The sequence below is a fragment of the Bos javanicus genome, chromosome 2 (assembly GCF_032452875.1).
Source record: "Bos javanicus breed banteng chromosome 2, ARS-OSU_banteng_1.0, whole genome shotgun sequence".
Lineage (NCBI taxonomy): Eukaryota > Metazoa > Chordata > Mammalia > Artiodactyla > Bovidae > Bos > Bos javanicus.
This window is the reverse complement of record NC_083869.1, coordinates 90,948,622-90,965,655: the sequence shown is the minus strand read 5'-3', so window position 1 is coordinate 90,965,655 and position 17,034 is coordinate 90,948,622. Positions and strand designations below refer to the sequence as shown.

The following is a 17,034-nucleotide window of genomic DNA, read 5'->3' as shown; positions in this document are numbered from 1 at the left end:
GAAAGCAATTAAAAAACTATTTAGATTATTTAACTAAGAGGGGGAAATACTTTGATAATATGAGTCTCTTTGGCATGTGTAAGTGCTATGCAAGACGGTCAAATCTCATGAATTTCTAGATACTATATTCATTTTCTTCATATTCACCTATACTTATTTTCTTCCAGAAGATATCAATCACATATTTCTTCTCTGGTGGACAGAAATTTTAATATATGCAATTTATCCACCTGAAGGTCTCCATGTATTACTAATTTGTAGCTGAAACCAAACAATGTTATATTAATATATTCTAGTTTAGCTTAGCACTAGTTCTTTTTTCTAAACTTCATCAACAGTTCTCACCTAAATTTACTAGGAAAAAAACCACTTCTTTCTTCCTTTTTGGCAGAAGGAGAAGGAAAACGGCCCAAATAAAAGTACAAACTAAATAAACATAATATAATACGAGGTGAGTAAAACACTTAATTAAATAACATATCATCCTTAAGACTGCTGCTGCTGCTAAGTCACTTCAGTCATGTCTGACTCTGTGCGACTCCATGGACTGCAGCCTACCAAGCTCCTCCATCCGTGGATTCTCCAGGCAAGAACATTAGGACTAAAAATAATCAATAAAAAAAATTGTGCAAATTTTAAGAAAAAGGTTTTGGGTAGTTACTGAGAGCATAAAAATAAGAAAAGTTTGGTTATCAGTACTGACTGATTAGAAGGTCCAGAATAGGTTACAACTGGCACAAAAAGTAAGAAAATAAATAAAGTAAAATCTCAGAAAATAATCTTAGATCCAGTAGTTCTCAAACTTTTAAGGTACATAAATTTTACTTGGGGGAAATCTGTTTAAAATGCAGATTCTTAAAACTCAATGCCATTCAATATTAAGTGGGTCTGGGTTGGTGTCCAGGAATCTGCATTTCAAATATAATCTTGTCCAATTCCATAATACTGCAACTAAGAATACTATGTTAAATAGTCTATTTATCCAGAATCACACAGAATGCAAGTCTCCTTAACTCAAGACAGTACTCTTCCTAGTATATCATTTAAACTATTTTGTAGTTAAAAGGCCTGAGACAAAGAAAGAATATGTTACTAATACATAATCTGCTGTATTGAGCAATTTTAGAATTCTTTTTTATTATTAATTCATTTAGTAACTCTTAAATTCTTGTATGTGCCTAGCAAAATGCTATATTACAAAACAATTTAAGATATGAACCCTGTCTTCTAGAGGTAATTATCAATTAGGAGGACAAGTGAAGTGAAGTGAAGTCAAAGTTGCTCAGTCATGTCGGACTCTGCAATCCCATGGACTAGTCCATGGAATTCTCCAGGACAGAATACTGGAGTGGGTAGCCTTTCCCTTATCTAGAGGATCTTCCCAACCCAGGGATTGAACCCAGGTCTCCCGCATTGCAGGCAGATTCTTTACCAGCTGAGCCACAAGGGAAGCCCTAGGAGGACAAGACAAATACACAAAACTAATCGCCAAAAGCAAGGCAATATATGAGTAAGCACCAAAATCAGTGGTATGGCCACTACCCTAAAGCAATCTACAGACTTAATGAGATCCCTATCAAATTACCCAAGATATTTTTCACAGAACTAAAAAGAATAATCCTAAAATTTATAAGGAACAATAAAAGACCCAGAATTGCCAAAGTAATCCTGAAGAAAAAGAAAAAAAATGGAGGCATAACCTTCCCAGACTTCAAACAATACTACAAAGCTACAGTAATTAAAACAGCATGGTACTGGCACAAAAACAGACATATAGATCAATGGAACAGAAGGAGAGCCCAGAAATAAACCCACAAACCTATAGTCATTAATCTCTGAGAAAGGAGGCAAGAATATACAACAGAGAAAAAGAGTCTCTTCAGCAAGTGGTGCTAGGAAAGCTAGACAACTGAATGTAAACCAATGCAGTTAGAACACTCCTTCACACTACACAAAAATAACCTCAAAATAGCTTAAAGACATAAATGCAAGACATGACACCATAAAATTCCTAGAAGAGAACATGCACAAAACATTCTCTGACATAAATCCTAACAACGCTTTCTTAGGTCAGTCTCCCAAGGCAACAGAAATAAAAACAAAAATAGGGACTTCCCTGGTAAACTAGCAGTTAAGACTGTACACTTCTACTCTAGGGCATGTGGGTTCAATCCCTGGTTGGGTTCAATCCCCAGTCAGGGAATTAAGATCCTACATGTTGTGGCCAAAAAAATAAATAAATAAAAGCAAAAATGGGATCTAATCAAACTTAGAAGCTTTTGTACAGCAAAGGAAACCATCAACAAAATAAAAAGACAAACTAAGAACTGGAAGAAAATATCTGCAAATAATATGACCAATAAGGACTTAATTTTCAAAATATATAAACAGTTCATGTAACTCAATAACAACAACAACAACAAAAATCAAAAATGGGCAGAAGACCTAAACAAATATACAGATGGCCAATAGGCACATTAAAAGATGCTCAACTTTACTAATTACCAGAGAAATGCAAATCAAAAGCTACAATGAGGTATCATCTCACACCAGTCAAAATGGCCATCACTAAAAAGAACATAAAAAATAAATGTTAGAAAGCGTGTGGAGAAAAGGGAACTCTCCTATACTGCTGGTGGGAATATAAATTGGTGCAGCCACTAATGAAAGCAATATGGCGGTTCCTTAAAAAACTAGAGTTGCCATATGATCCCGCAATTCCAGTCCTGGGCATATATACAGAGAAAACTATAATTTGAAAAGATATAAGCACCCCAATGATCATAGCACTATTTACAATAGCCAAGACATGGAAGTAACCTAAATGTCCATCAACAAACTAATAGATAAAGACGACGTGGTATATATACAAATGGAATACTACTTGGTAATAGAATGAAATAATGCCATTTGCAGCAACATGGATGGACCTAGAGATTATCATACTAAACGAAGTTTAAGTCAGAAAGAAAAAGACAAATACCATATGATATCACTTGTATGTGGACCCTAAAATAGGATACAAATGAATTTATTTACTAAACAGAAACAGATTGATAAGACTTAGAGAACCAAAGAGAAAGGCAGTGAGTGAGGGAGAGATAAATTAGGAGTTTGGGATTAGCAGATACAAACAACTATATATATAATATATAAGCAACAAGGTCCAACTGTATAGCACAGGGAACTATATTCAATATTCTATAATAAAGCATAATGGGAAAGAATATGAAATATGTACAACTGAATTACTTTGTTCTACATCAGAAATTAACATAACACTGTAAGTCAACTATACTTCTATTTTTTTTAAAAAGTGATATGGCCAGTTATAAAATTAACTGATTTACACTGACTTCATTCTGTACCTTTTATAATTAAAACTTACCCATCATCTTTCACGGTTAGGAAAGTTGGCCTTTAATGTAGTAAAGCTGGAATAAACATCTCTCGCCCCACATTTTACACACACACACACCAACACCCACTCCAACAATACCACCACTACAATCCACATGCCATGATAGCTTTTGTAGACAACGTGTGTGTTGCTGAAGAGATGTATGTAAAACTGAAACCTAGTCAAGTGAACTATTTCAAATGCAGGAAGAATCAGCTGACACCGATGAGGCAGAATCAGCTAACATGGGTGCCAACTGAGCCATGGACACAACTGAGCCAGACAAGGAGAGAGGATTAAGAAAGGATGTAGGACTCCTGAACTCCTTTGGGTCCTAGAGAACCTTTCAGGTTTGGATCCCAAAAATGAGACCATTCGAAATACCATGGACTCCCTGGCCTCCGAGGCCAACAAAGATGGCAGGAAGGACAAGAAGGATGAAAACAAGTACAAAGACTGGAGGAAAAAAGAGTAGCTGAGTCTGGTTCCTCATATGGTGGGGAAGGACACAGGGTTAGATCTGTTTTTTGTAATCGTTACAACCTAAATGAAACAGCTTGGCAACTTAAATAAAAAAAATTTTTTAACAGAAGCTGACTCTTAAATAAGTACTGCATTGTATCACATCCTTTTATTAAAATTAAGACTTCATTTACAAACCAAACAAGCATGTATTTTCTATAAATTCTAATTTCCGCATACTAACTGTTCTTAGAATTAAGGATCCAAGAACTAGATAGAATAAGTGGGAAAGAGGGACCCAAAAGAAATAGGATTTATCCATGACCCCACAGAGGGATGTGATGTCAATCTTCCAGTGTTATTTTCCTGTTCAGCTGCACCATTTGCACCTGTCTAGTTACATCACTGCATCTGTACATCCCAAATTCACACAGGTCCTCTCTAGCTACCTTACACTTAATGAAACTGCACTAACCACTCCAATATTAGGCAAAGTTTTACACATTTAGAACCATGATATTTATAACAAGTGCTATACTAAGATCGTGTCAAGAGTCCCGGCTTCTTTTCAAAGGTTAATCTGAAGACACTAACCCTATCTCATGTTCCCAATTAGACTGAGAAGTTGTTGCCTTCATTAACATGGTAGGTAACATGGTAGGTGCAGGTTGTAATTTTAGCTCAATTTACTGTGTGGTGAGTTATTTAAATTCTCTGTACTTCACTCGGGGCTTCCCAAGTGGCTCAGATGGTAAAGAATCTGCCTGCAACGCAGGAGACCCCGGTTCAATCCCTGTGTAGGGAAGATCCCCTGGAGAAGGACATGGCAACCCACTCCAGTCTTCTTTCCTGGAGAATTCCATGGACAGAGGAGCCCGGTGGGCTAAAGTCCATGGGGATGAACAGAGTACTTCACTCTCTATAAAAGGAGCATAACTGAACCTGGAGTGAAGAACAGTCATGGGGATCAAAAGCGAAATTACATGTAAGGCTACTAGAACAGTTCCTGGCACATAGCTAGCACCCAGTAAATACTGTTGTTACTATTATTGTTACAGATCTGAAATCCAACTTCACAAATTTTAGCATCTGGTAATTAGTAATACTGAAGGAAAAAAGATGACGAAAATCACTTTTAAAGAGTGATTAATCTATCCCTTTTAAGGACCATTATTCTAATATTTCATTTATAAAACAAATCACATTTTTTTAAGTCAATTGATCTTTCTCTTACTTTTACCAGTTCTAATCACAAAATAATAATTTTGTCAACTATAAATTAGAATCTGAGTTGTACAAAAGTCAAGAATAACCAACACTGAAAAGTGTATGCTCTGAGATTTCTGCTCTTAGAATGACTGCTTAAACTTAAAGCCTTTTACTGTCCTCTTATTTTACAGGGACCAACCACATGGCTTATTACTAGAGAATTTAAAGAGGTAACACAATATAAAGTAATCTAGAGAAAAATCATTCACTTTTCCCCAAAAGGAATTGTGATGATTAGTAATATTAAAATATCAGTGTTAAAATAAATTCAGTTCATATCATTTTAACACAACTATCATAAACATAAGACATCAATCAACAATATCAAAAGCACAAAAGTTGAAAATTTTTTTCAGTGTTTTCCAAATGGAAATACGAAATCTCCATATCTAACACAAGAAATGAGAAATTTACTGAATGTGAAAATATGCAGTTTTTAAATGGAAATATGCAATCTCCGAATCTATCACAGCATTGAGAATTTTATTGAATGTGAAAATTATACTTATTAAGAAAAAATAACTGGAAAGGCGTTGTTGTCCTCTATTCATTTCTAAATGTATAATCTATCTGGCCATCCTAAACCCAATTTAAGAATTACATGCATAATTCACTCCCTAAAATTTCTAAAAGCAAATCACCAAAAGACTGCTTGAAAAGTAATTGCAAACAAAACGAGGTTTTTTCCTAAAGGTGTCTGAGAACTAAAGAACAAAATATCCTAAAGAAAGGATATTTACTGAAGCTTCCCTTTAAGCTTCAGTAAAATGTCAAAAGACTTTCAGGACTCAAATCTCCTAGAAGTCTTGATGTGAGGTCAAAGTTGCCTCAATGACAGGAAAGCCAATAGAAAGCCAGATGACTAAATGAAAACTTAACCGAAAACACTTCTAAGCCCAAAAGTAATTCCAAAAGTATACAAAATATGTGTCCAGATTGAAAAAATGAAAATTATTAATATACGTCAAAACAAAATAATGGTAATAACGATTAACAGTAGTATACAATGTATTAAGAATCTCTCAGATCTGCCTTCCTCAACATTTTTTGGAATAATCAAAGTACCAGGGATTCTCAAAGAGTGATCTACATCTAAAAATAAGCTTCAAGTGTGTGTTCTACAGTGGATGTCCTTTCTACTTACAGCCAATTCTGCTTCTTTATATTAAAAAAAAAAAAACTACAGGTCTGTTCCCAAAGATCTCCTAATAGGCACTGTTCACTGGTGATTAAAATATTATTTTTAATCCCTGCATTACCTCACAGCTAAAAATGTCAAGATACCACACCCTACGTGTCTTTCTTCCCCCCCGCCCCGGTGGGGGGAGTGGGGGGTGGGGAATACGAGGTGTGGGGATTTGAAACTCCATGAAAACGTGAAAGGTTAGCTCTCCGGGAGGACCGGGAAAGGCGCAGGTCCGGGCCGATCAGGGGACGCGCGGAGAAGGGCGAGCGCAGGCCTCGGCCTCTGCGGGCTCCCACCCCGCCAGCCGCAGGGAAGTGGCCCGGACGCGCCACCCGGGGCGACTCACCGGCCGCAGCGCTGACCAGCAGGACGGTCCACAGCAGCGAGGGCACCCGCCGGGGCCGCCGCGGCGACGAAGTCATCCCTAGGTCAGCCGAGGAGAGCAGAGAAAAAGAAAGACGGAAAGTGAATACGGGCGGAGAAACGCGGCCGGGAGGCTAGTCCTCGCTCTCGTCGGACTTCTCCGGCCCGTATTACAATGCAGTTTGAAAGGACAAATGGCAGATGAGAGGACCGAGCGGCAGAGTTTTCATTCCGCTGCACAAATTCCCTTCATTTCTCTCCCTCGCGGCTGGGGGTGTTCATTCGCCCAGGACTGGGTGCCTTGGCGCCCCAAACTGAAGGCATGTCCGTGGGGAGAAGCACGGAGACGAGAAGAAAAAAAAAAGCCCCGCAGTTATTTCCCCCGTAGTTTCACGATATCGAAGAAATATCCAGGTCTGGGAGAAAACATATCCAGGGTGCCGAAGAGTGGGCAGCGGGCATTCGAGGGGCGCCGAGGATCAGAACAAGTTCCCGACTGCCAGGAAGGGCGAAGCCGGACGGCCGGCGGCGGCGCCCGGCGACCCGAGGCGCATCGCCTGTGCTCCGGGAGGGCAAGAATCCTTTTAACTTTCGCTTCGGTGCTTCCCTTACTCCGATCTTGAGCACAGCAAATCCTCCTCCTTGACTGGATCGAAAAAGGTGCCTGCCTCCATGGACAAACCCACCGCCTTCACGCCTTCGCGGAACAATCCTGCGAGGGTTGGGCAGGTCCCGGCCGGAGGGCTGAGGGGCGGTGGGAAGCGGGGGAGGGGAGGGGTCGGCACACTACCCTTTCTAGCTCTCCCGGGTGCGCTCCTCGCTCTTTCTCTTTTTTATTGCTGCCGCTCCATCTTGCCTGAGGTAAATTCCACCGTAAAAGCTTCGTCTTCTCCCTTCAAGGGCTCCTGTGAGCGAATCACAACCCCCTCCCCCGAGGAAGCCGCCGCCGCCGCCGCCTCCTTTTCCCGCAGCTCTAGGCTCCGGGCGGAGCTCGGGTGTCGCGGGCCGAGGGCGGGGGGCGGCGGGAGGGCGGATGTAGGTGGCTAGGGAGGCGGCGAAACACCCCGCGCCCCTCCGGGAAGCACTTCCAGAGGCTCCGAGCAGACCAGACACAAAGGGGGGAGTCGCCGCAGCTGCCAGTCTGCGGCGCTCCCGGTCACCGGAGTCGCCCCGCCTCCGCCGCCGCCTCCGCCTCCTCCTCAGTCTCCAGCTCTTCCCGGCCCTGTCTGTCTCGGGCCTGTGGTGCAGCGCGGGCGGCGGCAGCAGCGGCGGCGGCGGCGGCGCGACAAGGCCCGCACTGCGCCTGCGCTCTCGCGGCCCCGCCCGTCTCCGCCCCTCGCTCCCGGGCTTGCTGAGGCTGACTCCCGGGCTCTCGCCCTGCGATTCTCCCCCCAGCCACCGAGAGTAGGGCGGGGCTGGCCGCCCGCGATGGGCAGCAATGGCCTTTCTCCTTGACGCTCACATACCTTCTAGACGGGCACGCGTGGGATTTGTGTGCTTAAGAGAGGGCAGCCGCGTCTGTTGTCCAACCTTTGGCAAACTCTTCCGAGCTCTGTGATTTAGCCTCTGACTCCTCTGGGACTCCTGGAGTAAAAGCCTGGAGGGGCAGAACTACCCCCTTTGTTTCTTGGGGCCGGCGCCTGCCTCTCCGCAGCTAAAAGAATCGGGACGGACCCGCCTTTCCCAGAACCAGAGACTTTGGCCTCCTCGGGCTACCCTCACTGATTCAAACAAAAGCCGGAATTGGAAAGACCACCCCTGTATTGATGTTTTTTGCTCTAATCGGTGGCCTGCTTCCCTCAAGTACCCATAACCGGAACCCTTCTTGGCTAACAGGAATATTGAACATTCGAAAAGATGCAAAGCTAGAAAGAACTCGTTCTTTTGCAATTCTGTTCGCTGTCCTGCTGTCTGTGCATATTTCTTATGCAGCGAGGTTTCCACTTCGAGGGTGGGCCTTTATTCACAAAGGCTGGGAGCCTTGGAAGCCCCTAAGGCATTTGAAAGGAAATTTGCGGTGAGGAGTAGCCTCTCAGGGTAAAGAGTAGCCTCTCAGGGTAAAGAGTGGGGTCGAGTCTACGCACCCAAGGGAAAGAGCAGGTCTTGCTGGTATCTAAGCCTCCTTTGAATCGGGCTCGGATCTATTTAGCAGGGTTTTTTGAATTGCAAAACCCCAAGCTACCAGGATTGTGCAAGGGAATTCTCCCCCCGCCCTCCAGCTTCTACACACTCCTGCAGGATCTGGTCGACTTGGGTGGGATTTTGCTAGGCGAAGAGGGAGAAGGTGACGTGCGTGGCGCCATGATCGGAAGTCTGGGTTTAATTCTTAGCTGCTAGGTGGAAAATCTGCGTGGGAGGGCGATCTTAGAGGTGAATTCTAGCCTTCCCTTCTCCTACTAAGCAGAAGGGTTATTCTGAAGGCTGGTTTTACTGGTCTTTCATTGTAGCTAAGGGGCAGTTCCAAAGATACCTTCAAATATACACTCCTGAAGTCCTAATCTTTGCTTGCTTATTCAAGTCCCCTTTTATCTCTTTATCTGAACTTGATGTAAATAAATCTGCACATTCCTTACACTAGTTGGTGTTATCATACTAAGTATCTTATATAATTAGGGGTTGTGGTAATCCCAGCTCAGAATTCTCAGACCCTTTTTAGTGGAAATATTTTTATACTGTTTACCCTTAAGGCGGAGAGGTTTTTTGGTAGTAAAATCCTCTAAACAGAGAAGAAAAAAAAGGAGCAAAGGCTTTGATTCACGAGCTTTATGGTGCATGTGTGTGCGCGTGCGCGCGCGTGGCTTCCCAGGGGCTCAGTGCTAAAGAATCTGCCTGCCAAAGCAGGAGAGGAGGATTTGATCCTTGGGTCGGAAAGATCCTCTGGAGGAGGAAAATGGCAACCCAACCCAGTATTCTTGCCTGGAAAATTCCATGGACAGAGGAGCCTCGTGGCCTAGAGTCCATGGAGTCGCAAAGAATCAGACACAGCTGAGCACAACGCCGTATATGTGTGTATGTATATCTGTGTATATGTATATATGTATGTGTGTGTGTGTGTGTATATATATATATATTGCCTAAAGACCCAAAATTGTTTTACCATTTGATTTTCAAGAAATAAATAAGATTGAGCACTCAGGGTAACAGGAAGTAAGCACGTTAGAGGTGTAGACAGTGGTAGTATACTGTTTTACTTTCTAAAATTAGGATTAAGTATTTGATTACTCTTTTTACTTGCATAAAAATTCTCCTAAGAAACAGTGTACCCTTATATATATTATAAATGTATAATAAGTTATATAGAAAAGAAGTGAGTCCTAGAAAATTTACATGAAAAAATTATACCAACAACTTGATATGAATAATTAGTAGATAACTAGATATACAACCCCCTTCCCTCTTCTGTTTTTCCTTGTAATATCTCAATTGGGACATGGCTGTTCACTCATTATGAGAAATAACATCAGAGAAGAACTGCTGCTGCTAAGTCACTTCAGTCATGTCCAACTCTGTGCGACCCCATGGACAGCAGCCCACTAGGCTCCTCTGTCCCTGGGATTCTCCAGGCAAGAATACTGGAGTGGGTTGCCATTTCCTTCTCTAAAAGAACTAGAACTTGGCAATCAATCTGTTCAAAAAGACAAGACAGACAATACAAGTCAAACTCAGGTGAGAAATAAAGATACTGGCAGGGCAGGAAAGTTTGTTATCTGTCCTAGTTAGGATAAACTGGGTTATAACAAACAGCAGCTTATTACAACAAAATTTAGTTCTCACACATGTTACATGTTTGATACAAGTGGTTAGGAAGCCTATCACAAATGTGGTTCACTGGAAACCAAACCAAAACATAGGAGATTTGGGGGTAATGCTCTCAAGAACAATTTCTGAAGACTGCGGGTTACAAGATCAGGCAGAGGGAGAAGTTGTCAGCATAGTTACCACTGAGGCTTCAGGCAGTTCTGCAGAGAGCTCTGGCACTAGCATGGCCCTTCAACATTGTCCTAAATAGAGGCAAGGGGCTAGGTCTTTATATCCTCACATCAACCCATCATTGGATACGGGCAGCACCAGGGAAGGAAGATGCTCCTTGGGTGAGAGGGCTGTCTTTATCCAAAAGCAACACCTCCAGAGAGGGATACAGCTGAGGACTGTCAGCTACCAATATTTCCAGCAGTTGGGAGAGATGGTGTTTCAATTCTAAATGGTGAATCTTGGAGTTCAGTACAACATCCACTACATGGACTCTGCTCATTGTAATCACTTAAGTCCCCAGACTGGTGGAGGCTTCACTAAGATACGTGCTTTCAGGATTACCGCAATAGGGATCATAAAATTTAACTGCTAGTTTACAGTGTCTTGTATTAGCCATTAAAATGCTTCCTCCCAGAAGGAATATGCTTCACTTCCACTCACTTGTTATTGGCCAAAGAAGTCAACATGGCTAAACCTAACTTCAAGAGAAAAGGGAAATGTAATGCTATTGAACATGACTAGAAAGAAGAGAACATGAAAATCTGTGAACAACTCTAATAACTACCATGGTGTCCAAGGGGAAGTTAATCCTCGGACCTCTAACCAAAAGCCCTACAAGTAGTATAGGAGGGTTTTCTAACATATGAGAAAAACTCTAGGGTAAGAAACTGGAAAATGAAGGGAGCAACACGACATTCAGGTGAACAGACCAAGATATGTCACTATGGATTATATGTTTCCTCTGAGGTGGAAGACTTGCAAAAGCAAAGTAAGGCTCAGGGTTTAGGAGGGGCCTGGGGGGACTAAGCAGATTATTAGAACTAGGATCAGAATAAGGACAGAAACCCTATTATGCTCTATGAGGACTAGTAGTAGTTACCTGGGCGCAGAGATACTGAATACTTTTAAGAACAAACTTTATCATCATAAAGCAGTGGTGTCAAGGAAAAATAGAAGAAAAACTCAACTCTAGAATAAAAAAAATACAGATGCCCAGAAGTTAGCATTGAAACAACCTTCAGGGTCCAGTAACAGAAGGCAACTTAAAGCTGCTTAGACACTTTAAGATTTAATCTTTAGGATATAATTGAGCAATATGCAACATGGCACTGTCTCCTATTGTAAGACTAAGTTTTAGTTCTGGGGAAAGGGGAAAACCCAGATGTGAAATATGAGGAAAATCAAATTGAAAATTGACCTCCACTCACCCCAACATGCTCTGGATCTAAAAGCAAACTTAAGTCTCTCTCTGAAACAAGCAAAGCTTTAAAAATAAAACAAACAAAAAAATTTGGAACATAGATCTATTGCCCCATCTCTTTCCTACTCTTCATATATAACTTTTGAAATATTAGTTAGCCTAGCTTCTGGGGTAACCCTTCCCTGTAAGTACAAAATAAAATCATCTGAGCCTCCCATCCTGAGTGACTCACAACAGGAGAACCCAGCCTCTCCCTAAGCATGTGAAAGATCCCAAACCTTGAATGGAGGGCTTATGTTTTCCACAGATTTATCTGATTTGGTCTGAACTTCTCTACTAACACCTTGTAAGAGCTTTTTCTCGCAGATGTCAGACACTGAGCTCTGCTTTCCTCCCAGGAGTAGCAACAGGACCCTTTCTTTATTTCCTAAGCTACTCTAAAATATGGTTAAAATTTTTACTAAGACTTAAATTTTTTTGAAGTTTAACATAATAAAAGAAATCTTAGAATATGAGATATCCTGGCTCCCTATAGTCTTTGAAACACACCAATACCTGCCCAATGTATCCACTTTTCCCTTTGAAAGTAGTATTCCTTAGCCTATAGCCACTAACCATTTTTCTAGGATCCAGTCTTGTCCTCTTACTATATCTAGCTAAAGTTCATCCATTCATCCACCCATCTGGCCTTCATTCTTTTATTTATATAATCAATAAATAAACATTTCACTGAACTATGTTCTAGTTACTATTCTAGAAATAATGATACAGAAATGAACAAGGGAGCTAGGTTCCTTATGCTCATCCTTTCATGACACTTGTGGTTTTTTTCTATTGTTGTTTAACAAATTCCACAAACTTAGCAGCCCCAAACCACACATATTTATTATCCTACAGTTTCTGTGGATTGAGTCCAGGCACAGTTTAGGTGGGTTCTCTGCTCAGAATCTCTCAAGGTTGCAGTCACGGTGTCAGCCAGGCTATGTTCTCATGTGAAGGACAAACTGGGGAAGAATCTCCTTTTAAGCTCATTAACATGTTGACTGTCTGCCAGGGACTGCTCTCAGCTCCTAGAGGCCCCTACAGTTGCTTGCCATGTGGCCTTCTCCATAACTGTTTTCACAGTATAGTAACTGATTTATGCCAAGGCAACAGGGAGAGTCTCTCTTGCTGGAGTCTGCTAAGACTGAGTCTTGTATAAATAACATAATCATGAGAGTGGCATCCTATCTCCTTTGCCATATTCTATTGATTAGAAGCACATCATAGTTTCCACCCACACTCCAAGGGAAGGGATTTTAAAAGGATGTGGATAATTGGGGGTCCCCTTAGGTTATGTTCATCACATTACTTTTTAGCAAGGATAAAAATATGAGAGGGAGAGTCATATTCTACCTTAAAATGACTTATCAGAGAAGTCTTATCTGAGGAAGTGTCACTTGACCTGGGATTTGAATGATGAAAAGGATTCCACCAGAATGATCTCTCCTAGAGATCTGGTAAAAGAGCCTTTTTGGCTTAAGAAACAAGCAAAAGCCCTGAACTAGTTAGGACAATCTTGGTATGTCTGGCTAATGAAAAGGGGGCCCATTTATTGGAGCATAGGAGATACAGTTGGAGAAGGCAATGGCACCCCACTCCAGTACTCTTGCCTGGAAAATCCCATGGATGGAGGAGCCTGGTAGGCTGCAGTCCATGGGGTCTCCAAGAGTTGGACATGACTGAGCGACTTCACTTTCACTTTTCACTTTCCTCCATTGAGAAGGAAATGGCAACCCACTCCAGTGTTCTTGCCTGGAGAATCCCAGGGACGGGGGAGCCTAGTGGGCTGCCATCTATGGGGTCACACAGAGTTGAACACAACTGAAGCGACTTAGCAGCAGCAGCAGGAGATACAGTTAAGAGAAGTAGGCATGCCTTACAAGGTTAATAGGCCATAATAAGGATGTAGATAATGTGCCTATTTGTTCTCAGTTCCAGTCCCTCCCCTTTTCTCCTTTGTCAGAGACTGATTCCTACAAATTAAATTTTCATGACTCCATTGCCCACTGGCTTCTAATTAGGTTCACCCAATGGGAGGTACAAGATTCAGTCCAAGGTCCTCTCATTTACTCCTTTGTTCAGCAAGTATTTATTGTCTACTGTGCTCCAGGATCTGTACTATGCTAGTAAGAACTTCTATTCTCTAGACCTTTATGCTAGCAAAGAATTTACAGTTCCTCAAACACACACACACCTTTGTGTCTTTATGCTTAACCTTGTATCAACCAAGAATGCCCTTTTCCCCTCTTGTTGTCTTATTAATTTTTGTTCATCACACAACATCCAGGTCAGACAGTACTACCTTTAAGAATATTTCCCAGACCCCAAATCCCAATCAGAATTATTCCCTCTTTGTGTTTCCTCTGTGGCTTTTATAAACTTCTGGTATTGCACTTTTCAGGCTGCATTTTGATTATCTGCTTTCCTTTTCTCCCTTAATAGATTGTGAGCAATTTAAAAAGAGGGATGAACTCTTATTTATCACTCTATCCCCAGCAATAAGCACAATACCTAGCACAGAATAGGTTCTCAATAAAGACTGTAGAAATGAATTGAACTGTTTATGATCACCCTTATGACAGTGTTAACAATGAGGTGGGTTTTGAGATCTTGGATTTTCTAGACTCTATGAATCTTCCTTATAATCTAGGTATGAGGTAGTTAGGATTAACAGCTGATCTTTATGAATACCGTCCTTTTGCCTCTCCTTATATCAATATAGGGCTTCCCAGGTGGCCCTAGTGGTAAAGAACCTGCCTGCCAATTCAGGAGACATAAGAGATACCAGTTCAGTCCCTGGGTTGGGAAGATCCCCTGGAGAAGGAAATAGCAACCCACTCCAGTATTCTTGCCTGGAGAATCCATGGACAGAGGAACCTGGTGGGCTACAGTCTATGGGGTCACAAAGAGATGAACATGACTGAACAGCTAGTACTTTTTCTCATATCAATACATTTTAAGGATACTTTTAGGTTTCCTTCTACACTAAAATAGCCTTTTTCAGGTTAGAATCACTAATGATTTTAGACATTATTAATTAGAAACTATTAGTTCTCTAGACCTAAGAGTCTAAGAAAGCAAGTAGGAGGTAATATGACAAATGTTTACTAATTTGGATTAAATCAGGTGAAAGGGCACCTGAGACAATGAGTCAATGAGGTCTGACTTGTACGACTTGTAAAATATTAAAGACACACAGCATGTCAAAGCAATAGTGAGTTAAATGTAATAATCAGTCTATAAAAGTTCATGAAAAGAAGAAAAAGTTTTCCTGGAATGTTTTCGATGCTTTTGAGTTAACCTGAAGTGTGTTAAGCAGAGGAGTGGCATGATCAAATATGCATTTTGCACAAATCATCAGACTGCTAGAGACTGGTTTAGAATAAGTGGTTCTGACTGCTAGATAGAGATTGGTTTAGAATGAGTGGATCAAGGGATCAGCTGGGAGAGATCTTTATATTAAGAATCCCTTAGGGGATTCCTTGGTGGCTCAGTGGTAAAGAATCCACCTGCCCATGCCAGAAACATGGGTTTGAACCTTGATCAGGGAAGATCCCACATGCTGCAGAGTAACTAAGCCCATGAACCACAGCTACCGACCCTGTGCTCTAGATCCCTCAAGCCACGACAAGAGAAGTCATCGCAATGAGAAGCACTGCAATGAAGAGTAGCCCCGACTGTTTGCAACTAAAGAAAAGCCCATGCAACAGTGAAGACCCAAAACAGCCATAAATAAATAAATAAAGATTATTAAAGAAAAAAAAAGAATCACTTAGACCAAAAGACCTATGTAACCAGAAGTTAATAATAGAACCAATAGTTCATGATTGTAGCCAATTACTAAAAACCAGCAACATTTTCTGGTATACTTCAGCTCTACTTTAGACTAGTTCTTTGTATCAGTCTCAAAATTACCAGTTAAAATAGGAATTCAGGTACAAGGAATAAAATAAGGATGAAACAGGACACAAGGTGGCTACTCTACTTTCAGAAAGAGAGAGAAACTTAAACCCAGAGTGAGTTTTAACCCAAAGGTTAAAATGCTAAACCCCAGAACTATCATTGCAGAATCCCTTCTTGTCTGTGCTCAGGGGAAAAGGTGAAACTAGGCTTGTAGCTGGAACTCAGGTAAACTCTGGGGAGAAGGATGCAGAGTCTGGACAATAGGCGACTGTCCTATAGGAAGTGTGGCTACTTTGACATTAGTAGCAAAGACATTGGTGCTCCACAAACATATTATCTGCTCCCCAGTTTTTCTAGCTCCTTTGTGAAGCTGTAGTAGAAGTAATGTGTGTCACTTCCAGCCAAAGCACAGAAGAGTCAGTATTACACTCCAGCCTTTCCCGCAAGAACCACGAAGGTCAAGTATTCTAGGTAGTACAACTACAGCCTCCATTACCTCAGTTCTCTTACAACTGAATGGAAGTCCACATTAACCTTTGCTGGACATGCATCTTGAGTGAAAAATATACCTTTATATTAAGATACAGAGATTACAGAATAGTTATTGAGCATAACCTAGTCTATGTGTGTGTGTGCTCAGTCATGTTAGCTTCAACAGATATAGTACTCAAGTGACAGGCTACATTGGTACATTACAACTAGTATTAATATCATGTCAGCGCATTTTTACAGAACACGGTCATAATTCACAAATAAGAATCAAAAAGTACGAAGAATACCTGAGGATCAACCTAAGGATCTGGAACACCTGACCTTAGTCATGGGTGCCAAGGGAACATCAGATATAGGCAAATTACAAAGACTGACCATCAGAAGAAAATCATCTGAAACTATTATGGTTTAAAAGAGTCACCAGTGGGCGATGGAAGAATATGAAAGTGGAATTTGGGGGCAGTTTTGCAAATTTAGGATTTGATTGTTTACATAGTAAGAGAGGGCTTCTTCCCCCATGGCTCAGTAGTAAAGAATCCACCTACAATACAGGAAAAAAGAGTTCGAGTTGGATCCCTGGGTCATGGAAGATCCTCTGAAGGAGAAAATGGAAATCCACTCCAGTATTCTTTCCTGGGAAATCCCATGGACAGACCCTGCTGGGCTGCCGTCCATGGGGTCACAAAACAGATAGACTTAGCCACTGCTGCTGCTGCTGCTGCTAAGTCGCTTCAGTTGTGTCCG

General features: G+C 41.5%; 1 protein-coding gene across 1 annotated transcript in view; it reads right to left on the bottom strand.

The window, feature by feature from the left end:
* The window catches only part of BMPR2 (bone morphogenetic protein receptor type 2), a 151,825-nt gene extending 143,961 nt beyond the window's left edge, over positions 1 to 7,864 (bottom strand). Inside the window, exon 1 of the mRNA XM_061381769.1 lies at positions 6,664 to 7,864. Within this exon, the coding sequence (XP_061237753.1) occupies positions 6,664 to 6,739 (76 nt within the window). The 5' untranslated portion in view covers positions 6,740 to 7,864. The remainder of the gene's footprint in view (positions 1 to 6,663) is intronic.
* Between the last annotated feature and the right edge of the window lie 9,170 nt (positions 7,865 to 17,034).